We start from the raw sequence: 18,554 nt of genomic DNA on the forward strand, positions 1-18,554 counted from the left end.
TAAGCTGATATAAAAAAATTATACATTTTCAAATGGAGGAAATGCAGACAGTATTACCTGTTGGGTGACAGCTTGTACATTTGTCATTGTACTATATAAGAGCAACTTCTTCTTGGAAGGGTTGGCACCAAGGACATCTGGTACCTTCAAGAGAAAATACAGAAATGCATCATTAAAAGCATTATCAGGTAAATGTGTCACCGCATTGTAAACATGTAAGCACAATGCTATATTTTCAGGGACGGACTTCACTATATAAATTCACCAATAAGGTATGGAGGTATGGAGGAAAGGATAAGTTAGTTTGAGAAAAAAGAGGGCTGACACATTTTCCTGGTTAACTAACGATATAATTTTGAATAGGAACCAAATCTCACATTGTGGGAGGTAAATAGGAGGGAAAGATGATCTCATTGCCAGGTCTGCTTGATCGAAATTTCAACAACCCCGAAAATGCAACATATTGGTATTTGTTGGTGAACATCAAACTAGTTGACAAGAGTTTGAGGCGAAAATGGGAACGTCTAAAGGCAAGACAATATTCCTTTGGTTGGGTTTGTGGTAGAAAAACAAATAGGTGGGTTAAGGAAAGGAACCAAAATGACTGAAATGTAATGTATCAGCATATTTGCACTTTGCTCATCATTTTTTCTTTCTACCTGGGGACCACATTTGTTTCGGTACACATACCCTTTCTAATACACTGGATCCTTATTTTAGAAGTGTTCTATTCCCTTACCGCACAGAAAACACATTTACCCCAGCTGCGAATACATCAGCAACCATTCTCCACATTGTGAAGTATCTTGAAATGATATGTGAATAAGAACAAGCCTGCACCTATGTAGGTGTTCCCAAACTTTTGGGGGTGTTCCAATTCCGAGCTTCACTGTTAAAGCTTTTTTCTGTGAGAAGGTATGTTGTAGTCCTGTCTCACGTGTAAATGACTACTTGTGAATGTCCAGCACTGATCGAAAAAATATTCTCTGCGTGAGGTTATATTTGAAACCAAACTTCCATATACCTTACTCAGGAATTTACATGAGTAAAACATGCTTAGTGATTGGGAAATTGGAAAAAAGGTTTGTGAGTCAGGTGTTTAAGTAAGCATGCCTCTCTCTTAGAAATTTATTATTTTTGACGCTCCTGATGCAAAAGCCATTCAAACTGTGAAATTCAGGAGTAATTTAGTAATAAGACGCATTTGTTCAACAAAAGAAGCTTTGTGAGATGTGCGCCCAGTTTTATTTATTCAGAATTACAATTACATCATGCTGGTGTAAATTTAGGATGAGTAATTCCTTTATGTTCACATAGTAACGTTTTGTCTGTCAAACTTCAATTAATACTTGTGAATTATACGATTTGCACACTCACTTAGGTGTACAAATAGATCCAGCGTCTTGTAAAATCAACTGATGGAGAAAGAAGAATGTAGCAACCAACATCTGTAAGGCCAATAAGAAAGGCTGTGGAGCAAGGCAAAGCCACCATATATTGTGCCTGAGCAGAAGGACTTTAACAGCAGTTCTGAAGTCACTTTCGGAGAAAAATCGTTTTCTTTTCTTAAATAGAGAGAGTTAGTACCAGGCCATCCTACTTTTCTTGGTAATGAATTACATGAGGATAAGACTGTTGTCTAGAGTGAATCCAAGAGGCTTGGTTCTGGGAGAGAGTTGGGGTCTGGATCCACCTAGATTCATGTTGTTGAGACATGTTCGGTCTAGCTGTTATTTGTTCTTCTTGTGAATAGCAGGAATTCTGTTTTTGCATTTGATTAAGGCTCAGATTAGTGTGCTGTATATCAAGGTCTAGATGCGGTCAAAGCAATATTTGAGACAGTGGATATCTGAAGCACAGGGAGTTTCAACAATGATGTATGTAATCAGCATTTTGGTGGGTTTCGATGTTTTTATCAGTATGCAGAGTCCAAAGAGCTTTCATTAGCGGTTGAAGATCTCGGAGGACAAAATATAGCTGTTGTTAAATACAAAGGTAATCAAAGTCCTCTGGGATAAGGAACTCTCCAAGTGAACAAGCTAGTTTTGGTTGAGTGGAAGGTGAACTGGTGAAGGGCATTTCAAGAGAATCCATTAGAAACTTCAGATTGTGCACGAGGGCGGGGTGGATGACAGAGTTAGAGACAGGTGAGAAGTCAATTAATTTGTAGAGGCAAGTATCCTCATTATCTGTGATCAGGAAAGTGTCACCCATGATTTAAAGAGTGCCTGTCTCAGTGTAGGAGAAAGATACAAAGCTGGAATGATTGTCATGCAGGAGATGGTTGGTCTTGGCCTCATCTTACAGTTAGGCCTTGACTGCTTTTTGATGACATTGCTGATGAAGGGTAGATGAGTGATGGGCTGGGAGCTGATGACATGAACAGGGTCAAGTTTGGGTTTCTTCATGACTGACAGTATCTGGCCTTCCTTGAGAGCTTCAGGGAGGTACATTCAGTGAAGGAGACATTAACAATTGTGAGTGGGCATGAAAGAGCATCTTCCGAGAGGGCTTTCAGAAAGGATGAAGGTAAGACATCATCTTCATAGTTGGTGGCTTTGAGGGAGTTAAGGATGTCAGTAAGGTCTTCAAGAGACAGAGGTGTGAAGTGAGTGTCGTAACGTTTTCCCCAGCCTGGTACCTGCTGAATAACTGGGCCACACGGAGCTGTAAATCACACGTCTTTGTTCCTCTGCATGTACCTGTGAACTCCAATATTCTAAAGCAAGCTCTCATACATTCTATTCTACTGATTATGTTACATTGATACAGAGTCCTTGGGGTGCCATAAAGGTTTCTTTCTAAATCATGCAAGACACTACATCTCTCCCTCTGTTAAATGAAAAATTGCAAATTTTTTGAAAATCATGAGCCAGACACAAATATCTACAAATATAGAGAAATGTACAATTATATCTCTGCAATTAACCTTCTTGGTGCTTTGATCTGTCCACCCAATATAGTTACTGGAAGTTGTATTTGGCTGTCTTCAATATCGGAGATTGCCAATGATGGTAAGGAGTCAGCAACAGTCATTGAATTTTCAGATTCAGGACCATATTTATACATTTTCAGTGCTGCATTTGCGTCATTTTTTTTACACAAAATAGGTGCAAACTTACAAAATACAATTCTATCTTGTAAGTTTGCGCCGCTTTTGCATCACAAAGTGGCGCAAATGCGGCGCTAAAAAAGTATAAATATTGGCCCCAGTCTTTCTTTTACCATCTTGAGTTGGTAAGGGACTTCCCAGGTCATTTGTCATACACCAGGTGTCCTTTGGTAGACACTAACTGAAAAGGTTCACCATCGTAAAAACCATTAGATTTTCCTTTCTGTAACTGTTGAGCATTCATCACATCTCATTTTCTGAATTAGAGATCGTTTGCATGTTGCCTCTTGTCTGCATACACTTTAGTTTTCTGTTTTTGATCCAAGTCCCTTGTATGAATCATGTTATCATTACTATCACTTTCTGTGATCCATTGAGTATCTTGGTTGCCATTGATCTCCCATACTTCTAAGTTGCAGGACCTTCATATGTGGTCAATTGGGGGTCGAACGATAAGCTAGTAAAGTAGAGTTCAGTACTGTTTTGAGAATGTCTTTCTCAAGAGTTGCAGGCTACACTGCTTTCTTTAGCGTACTCATAAAATGCTCAACAATTCCATTGGCCTGTAACCACAAGGGTGTGATCTTTTGTTGATTCGTGTTCAGATGCTCTAGAAATTCTTTACATTTGCTGCTGCTGAATGGTGGACCATTGTTTATTCACTCATTTGTCGTGGATGAGAGATCTTCGACAAAAGGAAAACTTGAATAGTCATCTATTATCGGCATTAAATTATGTCCATTGCCAAGTGGACCAAAGAAATAAATGGTTATTCTATCACAGGCTTGTTTAGGGAGTTCTGACATGTTTGCCGTATGGTGAATGACTTTGGTTGATAGGCAATTGAATATTTGACAGGCCTTGTGTTTCTTTTCAACACTTTCGACTAGATATGGAAACCAAACCTGATCTCAGAAAGCTCTCTTTATGGCAACAATACCACAATGTCCTTCATGAGCCACCCCTCTCACCTTTTGTTGTAGAGTTTACAGAATCAGGATTCTTGATCCACACAGAATAACTACTTCCTGAGTTATGGACAATTCATCATGTAATTTTGATATTCACCATCATTACTGAGAGGTCAAACATGTCTGTTCCACAACTGATGTTAATTATGTCCTATTACTTGACCAGGTCACTATCATTACTCGTAGCAGTTACAATATGGGCTAATGAAACAGCAACTGGTGTACTTGACAATGAAATTGATGTAGGCTTCAGCCACTTTGAATGGAGTACCATGAGCTTGAATGGGAAATCTCAAAAAGTAGTCAGCAAGATTCTGATTCTTTTCTGGATGATGCATAATTGTATAATTGTATTCTTGCAATCATAGTCCCCATCGTTAAATTCATGCTGTCCCAGAAACTGTCAATACTGCAGGCTTTCAGGCTTTCCCTTGCGTCTTACCCTTCTGGGGTAATTATTCCATTCCACCCCTCTCCCCAGCTCTCACAGCTCTCACAGCACCCAGTTTCCCAGCAGAGGATCAGCATAGGATCAACATCTCTGGATGGGGCAGGCAGGTGGGACTAGCATGGCGGCATCCACGGACATCTGCACAGCGTACTGCGGTGAGGTGTGGTAGCCCAGCAACAGAGATCAGCACAACTACCTTGTACTTTCATTTTATGTTTCACTATTACTACAAATTAACCCTTACTCTTCATTGGTGTCAATACTTTGGTCTTTGATGGTGTAAGCCACGTAACAGAGGCAGTTCATTGTACTTTTCTTGAAGCATTATATTTATGAATGCACTTCTATCGATAATGAAAGGTATTGAACATTTGTTTATTTTCAATGTAGTCTTTGGACAGTGTTGTATGATTTTGTTACTTTGACATATGGACTTTTCCCCTCACAAGCAACCAGTAGGACATCTGCATGCTTTTCTGAGGTAAGTATGGACATGGCACAATCACTTTCTACACCTTCACTTCTTTTTGAGGCTGAAGAACTATTTTACAATGATTTAGATGATTGTCTTTGTTAAGTATCTATTTGCCTCAACTGATGTCACTGCTTAGCCCTGTGGGGGGCATGTCAAACATTGCTTCTGGAATGTTCTGGTGACCATTTTGTCTTTGTGTCATGATAGACTTACTTTTTCCTTCACTCTGCACATTGTCACAAAATGGTTCTCTTTACCACAGCCTTTTCATATTTGACCAATGGCGGGACACTTTCCTTTATGTGGAAACAACTTCTTTCTGCATGTAGACATCACTTTGGGTCATTCAGTCTTTTGTTTCAAATTATTTTTCATACTCATGACAGACTCTTTCTGGGCACCTCCAGCCACCATGTTGCCAGCTTGTCTCTCAGCACGTTCCTCAGCTCTAGTAGCCATCAATGCTCACTCCAGACTAAGAGTTTCTCTCAGCATTAGTTAGTTAAATGAATCAGACAAGCATCCATCAATCATTCTAAGCCTCATGGCTTCTTCATTATTAAATTCAATGGTCTTACAGTGTTCAATGAGTCTGTCCAGTCTTTCCATGAATTCATCTATTGTTTTGCCAATTCTTTGATGTTCTTAACTGAAAACATAGGGGCATATTTATACTCTGTTTGCGCTGAATGTGCGTCAAAAACTTTGACGCACATTCAGCGCAAACCTAACACCATATTTATACTATGACGCCCGACCCCGCGAACGTCAAAATCCCTCCGTGTATGTCATTTTCTGGATGCGGGAAACTGCCTTGCGTTAATGACATGCAAGGTAGGCATTCCCGTCCAAAAAATGACTTTCAGGCCTGTGTGCCTTATTTTCACTCCTGCGTCATTTTGACACACAGGAGGGGGCGGGCCTAAAAAAACTGCGCACAGCCTGATGTGCGACGTTTTTTAACGCCTGGGTGAGGGCAGTCATTAAGGGACCTGTGGTCTCACTTCCATGGTCTCTGACCAAAGAAGCAGTCCAGAGGTGCCCTTCCCTGCCCCCAGGGACACCCACTGCCACACTCACCCATCCCTGGAGGACACCCATAGATGGGGGGTCCCATCCCAGGTAAGTACAGGTAAGTTGAGGTAAGTAAAATGTTTGTATTTTTTTAACGTGGCATAGGGGGGCCTAACTTGGGCCTCCCTACATTCCACTGTGCCCAATTAGCTAAGACAGGAGTCATGTCAATGGGGGTTGTGCATCAAAATATGGAGCAAGTACGGTTTGAGCCATCATTTTTTACTCTAAACTAACTTGCACCATTTTTTGACACACAACCCCCATTTTTCCCTACGCTAATGCGCTTTTTGGGGTGGCGGCAGGCGGAGGCAGCAGCTGACAGGGCAGGAGCCCTTTAATTCCAGCCTTGCGCTCCAGTCTCGCGGGACGCGCTTTTGGGGGCGGCGGCAGGTGGAGGCAGCAGCTGACAGGGCAGGAGCCCTTTAATTCCAGCCTTGCGCTCGCGGGACGCGCTTTTGTGGCCGGCGGCAGGCGGAGGCAACAGCTGACAGGGCAGGAGCCCTTTAATTCCATCCTTGTGCACCCGCCTCGCGGGACGCGCTCTTGTGGGCGGCGGCAGGCGGAGGCAGCAGCTGACAGGGCAGGAGCCCTTTAATTCCAGCCTTGCGCTCGCGGGACGCGCTTTTGTGGCCGGCGGCAGGCGGAGGCAACAGCTGACAGGGCACCCGCCTCTCGGGACACGCGCGGTGCAGTATTTTCTTCCGGAAGCTGTAAAATGTACTGTGTGATTCCATTATCTATAATGGGGAAAATAAAGAACAATGTGCAAAAGGGGGAAAGCGGGCCCAGCTCTCTCCAGTCCTCCATTACTAGTTATTTATCCTCTGTGATGGGGGCTATTGAATCTGAATTAGAACAAGTAGAAGAAAATATTGGGGCTGTCCAAAGCACTGTACAGCACCCCCCTTTGGAACCTATTGTTCACATAACTACTACTCAAAGAACTGGTCCTTTACCACGACCCTGCCTTCGAGTATTAGACAATCGGGCGACGATATACTCCCACCTACTGACCAAATCAATTATTCTAGTCCACTAGTTATTCCACCTCTGGAAAGCTCCTGTTCTCAGGCGATTCTCCTCCTTCGAAGAAGAGGAGAGCCGGGAAAAAGCCCAAAAATATAAAAAAGGCCTTGGGCCCTAAAAAGAGTTTATCCACCTTCCTGGCTCTAAGGGGGTTATTACAACTTTGGAGGAGTTGTTAATCCGTCCCAACAGTGACGGTAAAGTGACGGATATACCACCAGTCGTATTACGAGTCCTTTATATCCTATGGAACTCGTAATACGGCTGGTGGTATATCCGTTACATTTGGGACGGATTAACACCTCCTCCAAAGTTGTAATAACCCCCTAAGTGTTAAAGCCCCAGTCTCCTTGGTTTCCTCCTCGATTGTCTTCTGAACAAGTATGCCCCTGAAGACTTTTCTAGCATTAAAGACTTGACACTCAAATCTTTTTGTGCAACTTTAGAGGCGAAACTTATCACTTTGATCACTAGGAAGCTTGATTGCTTTTGTAATGATGTGACCAGCATTTTATCTAATTTTTCCAAGCCAGGATTATTAAGTACGGGAATATCTCATAGTCAAGTACCGGCTCATCAAACCATCCCTCCTCCTTTGGTATCTCAAGGAGCAAGCAATCCTTCGCTAGATTTACAGGTCATTCCTGGCCAAGAAATTTCAGCTGCCGACCCTTTACAGGGGCTGTCAAGGGAAGTTCACTCCTCTAGGTTGCAAGACATGGGAACAATTAAATTTTCAAGTCACGCAGATTCTTTACATCTACCTCCTGATTGCAATCCGTATGCTTAGGTTCTCTCAAATGTTCCCCCTTTGGAGAGCTCCAAGCAAGAAGATACCCACTCCCTAATTAGGAAAGCCGGTCACTGGATGAAATCCAATATTAAATCTAATTTTTACCATAATGACAAGATTCTTATGGCCCGTAGAGTGAGGAGGGTTGGATATTCAAAGAAAATGGAGGAGGGAGATTATGTTGTTCTAAATTTTGCAAATCCTTGTTCAGTGGACCATCTCTTGACCAACTCGGAACAATGTAATAGGTCATGTAATAGGATTCAAATACATCCCCTGTGTCAATTTTATGACCCCGCGCTCCTACCAAAACGCATTGTTACTAATCGAAGTACCTATCGACCTGACCCAGAAAGGTCCCATTTACAGGTAAAATTACCCACTAGCAACCGGTTTTCGGCTCTTAACCACCTTGACGAAAACGATTGACTGACAGCCTTGGTCTACCCTTGTTCTTCAAATACGGAGAGACCAAAAGCAGGGAATGTTCACAATGAACGTATTTGGGGCACAGAAATGCCTGTATTGGACTCACTAACTCTTATAAATACTAGAGTTCTAACTCCATGATCTGGGTCTAGACCACTAACCCTGCTTAGCTGGAATATAGCAGGGTTGCGATCCAAAAATGACAATTTGGATTGGAGGAGCTTTATTTCTTCTTGTGACATAGTTTGTCTACAGGAGACCTGGTCTAAGGATACGTTGCTTCTGAACGGTTTTGCTTCTTTGTGTCAGCCGGCACTAACCTCCCAAATGGGGAGAGCACGTGGTGGCCTCTTAGTTCTTGTTTCCTTACATCTTCCGCTTTTAAACGTGTCCTTAATTTGGTCTTCCCCTTACTTCATGGTTGTTTTAGTTTCTATTAGCGGACAAAAAGATATCTTAATTTTAAATTTTTATAATAATATCCCTCAGGGTCTTCTTATGGGTCACTTGGAGGAGTTAACTGACCTTATAGATTCATCAAATGTTTTGCAGAATAGTGATTTAATTACTCTATGGGTGGGCAATTTCAATACTCCTCTGTGTAGCAAGGAACACATGGACTTGTGTGCTTTCCCTGCTGAGGGTAGAGAGTCATTAATTCATTTCAATCATACTACTGAAGGAGATGCTTTAAATCTTTTTATTTGTAAGTTTGATCTGGTTCACGTTACAGAAAAAACTGCCTGCTGACGCCTGTAAAATACCAACTTTCACATGGAATTTGAAGGGAAGCATTATTGATTTTATACTTATTGGCTCCTCTGATTATTATCTAATTCAAGAATTTAAAATCACGCCTCACTGTGCCAGTGACCAGAATCCCCTTAGTATTAACTTGGATTTAAAAATCAATCAGGTTCCTAAGAATAAAAGTCAGAGAGCTACTACTGTTTATAATTCAAATTGTGGTTTACGCTTAAAATGGGACAAAATAGATCCTAAAATTTTTAATCATGAAATTGTAAAAAGTAAGTCAGATTCTATTCATATGTGTTTGTCCCAACAGCTAGATCCTGAACGTATAGTTCATGAATTTGAATCTCTAAGTACTGATATTTCGCGAGCTTTGGTGGCGGACAGGGCCTTGAAGGGGGCAGTGGCCCACAGATGGTTTGACTCTGAGTGCTCATCTGCCCATAAAAATCTTAAAGCTGCTCTCAAAGCAGTTCCCTTGTCCTGCCAACTAGTTAAACTAGCTAGAGCTGATTACAAGGCCACCCTTGAAAAAAGGAAATTGGAAATTAGGTCTAAGGCCTGGGATGAACTTTTGACTGCCTCCGAGCTAAAGGATTCGTCCAAATTTTGGAAAGTTAAAATCACCCTTACTTTTCAGATAATAATACTAAGGTTGATGATTGCCTTATTGCCGAGAACGTCTGGGTAACCCATTTTAGGAAAGTTTTTTGTCCAGAAAATAATGAGAACCTGTATATAGAAGATAATCCTATAGCACATTCTATTTTAGACCCTAACACTAAGGCCCTAGATATTACCTTTGATCTCCATGAGGTCTTAAGTGCCATCAATCGATCAAGGCAGGGAAAGGCTCCTGGCCCTGATGGGGTTCCCGCTGATCTTTTTAAATCTGAAATTGACCTTTGGGGCCCGCTAGTTACAAATGTGCTGAATAATGCGGTAAATAGTAATGTACCCATCTCATGGAAATCGGCTATTATTGTTCCCATTTTCAAAAAAGGAAACAGACAAGATCCTTCCTGTTACAGACCAATTTCCCTTATTGATTCAACGGCAAAGATTTTAGGAAGCCCGATCTTATCCCATTTAGAAGATTGGGTGACTGAGGCCCAGATTTTATCCCCTATTCAATTGGTTTTAGACCCGGTGTAGGTACAGTTGAGCAAGTTTTAAATCTGCATCTGATACTCAGTAAATATGTGATAGTAAAAAAAGAGTCCATTCATTTGGCATTTATTGATCTAACTAGTGCCTTTGATATGGTAAATAGGTCAAAGCTATGCCAAATCTTAGGAGCATTAGTCTGCGATACGTCCCTTTTGGAGCTCATTAAACGGCTACACATAGATTTAACGGTTTCTGTTCAGACTGGTTTACATGGGCAGAGAACCTCTCCCATTCCGTCAACAAGGGGCGTAAGACAGGGATGTATCTTAGCGCCCTTTCTTTTACTGATCTACATAAATGGGCTCCATGACTCGCTGGTAAAACATGCAAAGGATGTACCAAAGATGGGCCAGAGATCACTCCCAGTTCTATTATATGCTGATGATGCAGTTTTAATTGCTCGCACCGCAAATGTTTTACAGGGACTTTTGGACCTGTTTCACAATTTTATGTTGAACCTTGATTTGAAAGTAAATTATTCCAAGACTTTTGTCATGACATGTGGCCCACGTAACACAAAGTCTAAACAATTTATTATGGGAAGTCATATTTTAAATAAGGTGAATATTTTTTGTTATTTAGGCTTGTATATGAGTTCCTCTCTGTCCTGGAAGACACATATTAACTTCAAGCTGCAACAGCTGACAAGGAATAACAAAGCAATTTTTCGCTTTACTAGTAAACTAGGCCACAGACCCCCTGCACAGATGAAAACACTCTATAACTCCAAGTGCGCTGCAGCAGTCCTATACGGGTCAGGAGTTTGGGGCTATAACAAAATTCCCTCTCTCCAGAGCGTTGAAAATAAATTCCTGCATAGATTATTGATGGTTCCAAAATGTACAGCAAATATCATCTGCCACGAAGAAATTCGTCAGCGGTTTTTGGAGGACAGGGTCTCTATTGCTTCCCTACTATTTTGGATTAGATGCTGGTTAAACCCTGCGGCAAAACTTGTTCAAGACTGCATTTCTGATTGCCTACAATTAGACAATTCAAATAGGATTCCCTGGCTTAAGTTTCTGCGAAACTCCTTTGAGAAGCTAGGGATCAGGTATATGTTTGACGAACCCCATTTGTTAACTACAAATTCTAGGAACTTATTCTGAGCACGTTTCAGAGCTGAGATTTTAGAGTTCCCTGAAACTGAAATCCTTTGATCCTTATACTCGGATTGTGACTGCTCCATGCCTTGAACCCTATTTGACCTGGTTTTCAAGTTCTAGAACAATTTCTCTTTTAACACTTTTTAGATTTAATCTAATTCATTTTAAGGTAGCCTGCCCCGAACCATGTTTCTGGAAAAAGGATTTACCATTCTGCCCTTGTGATTCCAAGTCAAATCAGAGTACCTCGCATTTTCTTCTTTTTTGCCCTCTATAAGCTGCGCCCAGAAAGGCTTTTATCCTACTGATTTTATGTCACCTTAGACCTATCCACTACAAGGAAGCTTTATTATATTTCCAGAGACTGTCAGATATTCAAACATGTCATCATGTACTAGATTTTGTTATAGCTTCTTTAAGTATTAGGAAAAGGTCTACTGTATCTTAAATTTTTATATTTTAGTGAAAGTCTACTATGTAAGATAATATCTGTACTTTTGAGCTTTTGTTATTTCTTAATCATGTCTAGTATATCTATCTGCTATTTGTCTAGGGGTTTTAGATTGGATGTTTATATTGGTGTTTTTATAAACCGTTTTAAAGTTTTATACATGTTTTACATTATTTATAAATTGGTAATATGTGTTCTGGTTTGCACTTTTATGGCAACTGCCAAATAAAGTATACTGACTGACTAACTGACCTACGCTAACGTCATCCTTAAATAAGGCACCCGCCAGGTACGTAGAAATGGCGTTAGCCGGCAGGACATTTTTTGACGCAAACCAGCGCCGGCGCTGGTTTGCGTCAAAAAGTATAAATATGGGCCATAGTGTTCATAATCAACATTTGGTACCGGATTGAACTTGAGATTCAACACATTTTTAATCTGATGGTATGTGATTTCTTCTTCAGTTCTAGACATTTTCTTTATGACTACTTTCACACCATCACCAGCAAGATTTTTAAGATATTTGACAATTTTCCTATTATTAGTCGCTTCAAGTGCATCTATGAAATTTTCAAATGTATCTATCCATTCAGTCCATCAATTGTCAATATTTTGTATTTTGGCAGTGTTGAATGGTGGTGGTGGTTTGAGGAAGGCAGCAGCATCCTAAACTAGTGTGGAAGTTGCTGACTTCAGGACTGGAGCTTTCCCTGGACTCTCCTTCTGGAAATTAGGATCAGTTTCATTCATTCCCCTGTCCTGGCCCTGTGATGGGCCAGCCTCAGGGTCATCCTTGATGGGCTGCATCGGCCGAACAGCCTTCTGTCATGTTTCTGGATGATGAAATATGGACTGCTCTTTTAGCACAATCCAGAGCAGTTCTCTTGAGACTATCGTCTGTAGTGATTTAATGACTCTCTTTAGTGGGCTTGGTAAGTAATTTATTTTATTTTCCTAATACTTCAGTTTGCATTGTCTCACACCTGGTTGATCTCTGCCTTGAAGCACTATCTTTAACTGCAGTGGGGTGCTGGCCCTTTATGTAGTGTGCAAAGCTAGGCACACTGTGCAGAGGGTCCAGGCAACCACAGGTCGTTTTTCAGGGATAAAAACCACCTAATGCTTTAATTTTTATGATACCTTGGTTGAGCAGTTAGGCCAATCTTGCAGAAGTGCAAAGCATTTGTGGTACTCACAGCATCAATCTTGCAACTCACACACTCAAAGGAAGACTCAAGACCAATTTATACAAAAATACTTTAGCTTTCTGTGAACATCTTAAGAACAAGATCATCAAAATTGGTTAAGTACTTTTTGAGACATGAATTTGTGAATTTTAATAAAACAATGTGTGCATAATTAAGCACTATTGGAATCAATGGGGGATCACATTTAAAAATATCAGTCAGTTACCAAGTTCTCCTTCTGCAGGTTGGTCAAGGTCGTTGTTGGCCACTTTGGGTCAGCTGCAGAAAGTTCTGGTGGCTCCCGGTTCTGGTGGGAGCAGTGGGAAAAGTTTTCTGGACCACTTGAAAAAAGGTCTGCACAGTTGATTTTAAAGATGGATCCTGGGAGTCCCATTGGAGTGTCGAGGATGCAAGGAGTGGGGAACCCTTAGCAAACACCTGGTCCTTTGATGCAAGCTACAGCTCGGCCGAGTGCAGATGAGTTGGCAATCCAAGAGCTGTGCACAAGGATGCCCTCAGAAGCAGGAGGTAGGTTAGTTCAAGGGTTGATTGCAGGACAACGGGGGCAGTCTGGTGGGAGGTCAAGGTTGTTTTTGAAGTCTCTTGACTGGGACTTCCAAAGTCAGGTGACCAATACCAAAGGTATGTGGTTCAGTTGCTGGTGCCTGCAGTGCCACCAAATCTGGCACACTTGGCAGGATTTTTCCTCAATGTCTTTGGTGTGAAGGTTGGTCTGGCTGCAGCATCCGGTTCTGGAGTTAGCACCCGCTCAGTGAAGTGGACCTCACTAGCTTGTTGGTTTCTTGTGGATTTAGAGTGGTACCTCTACTCTGGAGTGTGTTATCTAGCAATGTGTGAAGCCTGGAGGCCCTCTGGGGTTATTTAGAGTTTTTTCCAGTTGTCCAGCAGCTCCTCATAGGCGATTGTCAGGTCCTGGGTGCAGCAGGCAGGGTTTGGCATTTCTTCTTTGTGAAGCAGGTCCAAAATTCTCGTGCCTTAGATCTTCTTGGTGCTGGTCTTCTTCAGTCAGTTGAATCTGATTTCTTGGTCTAGAGATGCCCACTAATGGGCATTTTAGGGGGAACCTGGTAGTGGCCAAAGGGCCATCTGCCTTAGGGTGGCTATACTCACTAAGTGACCACTTCTAGTGGGCAGAGGTCACTTCCCAATACCTGATTGGCTATTTTCCTTCCATCTAAGATGGAGGAAAATGAAATGGAGAGGTTACCTTGCATGCAACTCCTTGGGGTGGTGCATGCTAGGTGGGGGCACTCACCCTGTCCTTTGTTTAATTTTGCCACCATTGCTCCCACTAAGAGTGGGGTTTTGCAACCAGGCTGCCTTATGCTGCTAGCAGCAGGCCTGAAGGTCGAGTTTCCAGGGTGGTAAGCCCTTTGAAGCTCACCAGCAGGAAGATTCACAGTCCTGAGGGAAGGTGAGTTGGCACCTCCACCCAGGAAGGGCTTCTTTCTGAATCCCAGAGGGCAGAGGCCATCAGCCCAGGGATGCAGACTTGTGTCTAGAAGTGGCAGGCTGGATGTGACTGACCAGCAACCATTCAAGGGGAGTTAGTGTAGGAAAGTACCATCTTGCCTGGCATGTTACCCCCATATTTCACTGTATATATGTTGTTTTAGTTGTATGTGTCACTGGGACCCTGCCAGCCAGGGCCCCAGTGCTCATAAATGTGCCCTGTATATGTTCCCTGTGTGATGACTAACTGTCTCACTGAGGCTCTGCTAACCAGAACCTCAGTGGTTATGCTCTCTCTTTGCTTTTCAAATTGTCACTAACAGGCTAGTGACCAATTTCACCAATTCACATTGGCATACTGGAACACCCTTATAATTCCCTAGTATATGGTACTGAGGTACCCAGGGTATTTGGGTTCCAGGAGATCCCTATGGGCTGCAGCATTTCTTTTGCCACCCATAGGGAGCTCTGACAATTCTTACACAGGCCTGCCACTGCAGCCTGAGTGAAATAACGTCCACGTTATTTCACAGCCATTTACCACTGCACTTAAGTAACTTATAAGTCACCTATATGTCTAACCTTTACCTGGTAAAGGTTGGGTGCTAAGTTACTTAGTGTGTGGGCACCCTGGCACTAGCCAAGGTGCCCCCACATCGTTCAGGGCAAATTCCCCGGACTTTGTGAGTGCGGGGACACCATTACACGCGTGCACTATACATAGGTCACTACCTATGTATAGCGTCACAATGGTAACTCCGAACATGGCCATGTAACATGTCTAAGATCATGGAATTGTCACCCCAATGCCATTCTGGCATTGGGGAGACAATTCCATGATCTCCGAGTCTCTAGCTCAGACCCGGGTACTGCCTTTCCCGGGGTTTCACTGCAGCTGCTGCTGCTGCCAACCCCTCAGACAGGTTTCTGCCCTCCTGGGGTCCAGCCAGGCTTGGCCCAGGAAGGCAGAACAAAGGACTTCCTCAGAGAGAGGGTGTTACACCCTCTCCCTTTCGTAAAAGGTGTCAGGGCTGGGGAGGAGTAGCCTCCCCCAGCCTCTGGAAATGCTTTGATGGGCACAGATGGTGCCCATCTCTGCATAAGCCAGTCTACACCGGTTCAGGGATCCCCCAGCCCTGCTCTGGTGCAAAACTGGACAAAGGAAAGGGGAGTGACCACTCCCCTGACCTGCACCTCCCAGGGGAGGTGCCCAGAGCTCCTCCAGTGTGCTCCAGACCTCTGCCATCTTGGAAACCGAGGTGCTGCTGGCACCCTGGACTGCTCTGAGTGGCCAATGCCAGCAGGTGACATCAGAGACTCCTTCTGATAGGCTCTTACCTGTGTTGCTAGCCTAACCTCCTTCCTAGGTAGCCAAACCTCCATTTCTGGTTATTTAGGGTCTCTGCTTTGGGGAATTCTTTAGATAATGAATGCAAGAGCTCATCAGAGTTCCTCTGCATCTCTCTCTTCACCTTCTGCCACGGAATCGACCGCTGACTGCTCAGGAAGCCTGCAAAACCGCAACAAAGTAGCAAAAACGACTACTGCAACCTTGTATCGCTGATCCTGCCGCCTTCTCGACTGTTTTCCTGGTGGTGCATGCTGTGGGGGTAGTCTGCCTCCTCTCGGCACTAGAAGCTCCGAAGAAATCTCCCGTGGGACGACGGAATCCTCCCCCTGCAACCGCAGGCACCAAAAGAACTGCATCACCGGTCCTCTGGGTGCCCTCTCAGCACAACGAGCGTGGTCTCTGGAACTCAGCAACTCTGTCCAAGTGACTCCCACAGTCCAGTGACTCTTCAGTCCAAGTTTGGTGGAGGTAAATCCTTGCCTCCCCACGCCAGACTGCATTGCTGGGTACTGCATGATTTGCAGCTGCTCCGGCTCCTGTGCACTCTTCCAGGATTTCCTTTGTGCACAGCCAAGCCTGGGTCCCCGACACTCTAACCTGCAGTGCACAACCTCCTGAGTTGTCCTCCGGCGTCGTGGGATCTCCTTTTGTGACTTCGGGTGAGCTCTGTTTCACTCTTCTTCGTAGTGCCTGTTTTGGCACTTCTGCGGGTGCTGCCTGCTTTTGTGAGGGCTCCCTATCTTGCTGGGTGCCCCCTCTGTCTCCTCACACAATTGGCGACATCCTGGTCCCTCCTGGGCCACAGCAGCATCCAAAAACCCTAACTGTGACCCTTGCAGCTAGCAAGGCTTGTTTGCGGTCTTTCTGTGTGGGAACACCTCTGCAAGCTTCTTCACGACGTGGGACATCCATCCTCCAAAGGGGAAGTTCCTAGTCCTCTTCGTTCTTGCAGAATCTACAGCTTCTACCATCCGGTGGCAGCTTCTTTGCATCCTCAGCTGGCATTTCCTGGGCATCTGCCCAATCTCGACTTTGTCGCAACACTTGGACTTGGTCCCCTTGTTCCACAGGTACTCTCGTCCGGAAATCCACCTTTGTTGCATTGCTGGTGTTGGTCTTCCTTGCAGAATTCCCCTATCACGACTTCTGTGCTCTCTGGGGAATATAGGTGCACTTTACACCTACTTTTCAGGGTCTTGAGGTGGGCTATTTTTCTAACCCTCACTGTTTTCTTACAGTCCCAGCGACCCTCTACAAGCTCACATAGGTTTGGGGTCCATTCGTGGTTCGCATTCCACTTTTGGAGTATATGGTTTGTGTTGCCCCTATACCTATGTGCTCTCATTGCAATCTATTGTGACTGTACATTGCTTGCATTACTTCCTTTTGCTATTACTGCATATTTTTGGTATTGTGTACATATATCTTGTGTATATTTGCTATCCTCATACTGAGGGTACTCACTGAGATACTTTTGGCATATTGTCATAAAAATAAAGTACCTTTATTTTTAGTATATCTGTGTATTGTGTTTTCTTATGATATTGTGCATATGACACCAGTGGTATAGTGGGAGCTTTGCATGTCTCCAAGTTCAGCCTAAGCTGCTCTGCTAAGCTACCCTTTTCTATCAGCCTAAGCTGCTAGAACACCTCTTCTACACTAATAAGGGATAACTGGACCTGGTGCAGAGTGTAAGTACCCCTTGGTACTCACTACAAACCAGGCCAGCCTCCTACAGTTAGCTTTTGCAGGGTTTACCGCTAAGGTGACCCATGGGTACATTTTATAATAAATCCAACATTGGTAACAATTTGGATTTATCATTCTGAGTTGTTTGGTACCAAACAACCCAGGGTTAAGAGTGTCCATGAAGTAAATGTGAAACTCATACTGACCAGTGTCCAGCACATGCATTTAAAATGGCTGTTCTGTTCACTCACTATGTCCCAGGTTTAGTAAGGACACAGTGGGGGCATACTGCTCATGCAGCTATCGCCTCACATACAGTATAGTGTACCCTGCCTTAGGGGTGATTTACCTATATTGCATGCAGTAGGTAGTGGGCAGGGCAAATAGGCAGTGTGCCATGTCAAGTTTGCATTTTAGGTTTGCCTGAGGATACCCAACCAGCAATGGCAGTGCTGGGTGCACCTGCATGCAAGGCCCTAGAGGGTGGCACAATCAATGATGCTGCCCTCAGAGGCCTACCTTTAGTACCTCCTGCCCTGGCTACCTAAGTGCCATTTACTAGAGACTAATGGTGGCAGCTAATGGCATCCCCAATTGTGCCAATGCATCACAACAGTTTTTGGGGAGGAGAGCTGGCCCCGGACACCTGGTTAGTAGGGGCCCTGGGCACTAACAATTTTTAGGCTACATCATTTACCAGGCAAAGGGTGGGTGCTAACCAGGTCAAAAGAGGCCTTTTCTCAGAAATGTGCTTTATAAACCTGGTTGAATCTGCCTTCAGAGATAACCCTCCGTTTGCTGTGTAACTTGATTTTGCATGTCAGCTCGGTACCATTTCATTGGATTTTGGTAATAGTTTCTTGACCAATGATGGGTAGGCTTTTCCTTCAAACTCTCTTACTATTCACATGCTTCATACCAGTTGGAGTTGCGCTTCGACACCACATATGTCAACCGTCAACTTGGCACTGAGATGAAGGCACATGTGGCATGCACGAGCAGTTTGCTTAGACCACGGCAAACTGTCCAGGTTAGCA

General features: G+C 43.5%; 1 protein-coding gene across 3 annotated transcripts in view; it reads right to left on the minus strand.

Moving 5' to 3' along the window:
- LOC138299526 (phospholipid-transporting ATPase ABCA1-like) overlaps positions 1-18,554 on the minus strand; it is a 2,649,159-nt gene that overhangs the window by 2,147,084 nt on the left and 483,521 nt on the right. For all 3 annotated transcript variants that reach the window (XM_069237840.1, XM_069237822.1, XM_069237830.1), the window contains exon 8: positions 58-144. In XM_069237840.1, coding sequence (XP_069093941.1) covers positions 58-144 — 87 coding nt within the window. The remainder of the gene's footprint in view (positions 1-57; positions 145-18,554) is intronic.

The sequence above is a fragment of the Pleurodeles waltl genome, chromosome 1_2 (assembly GCF_031143425.1).
Source record: "Pleurodeles waltl isolate 20211129_DDA chromosome 1_2, aPleWal1.hap1.20221129, whole genome shotgun sequence".
In the NCBI taxonomy this organism is placed as follows: Eukaryota; Metazoa; Chordata; class Amphibia; order Caudata; family Salamandridae; genus Pleurodeles; species Pleurodeles waltl.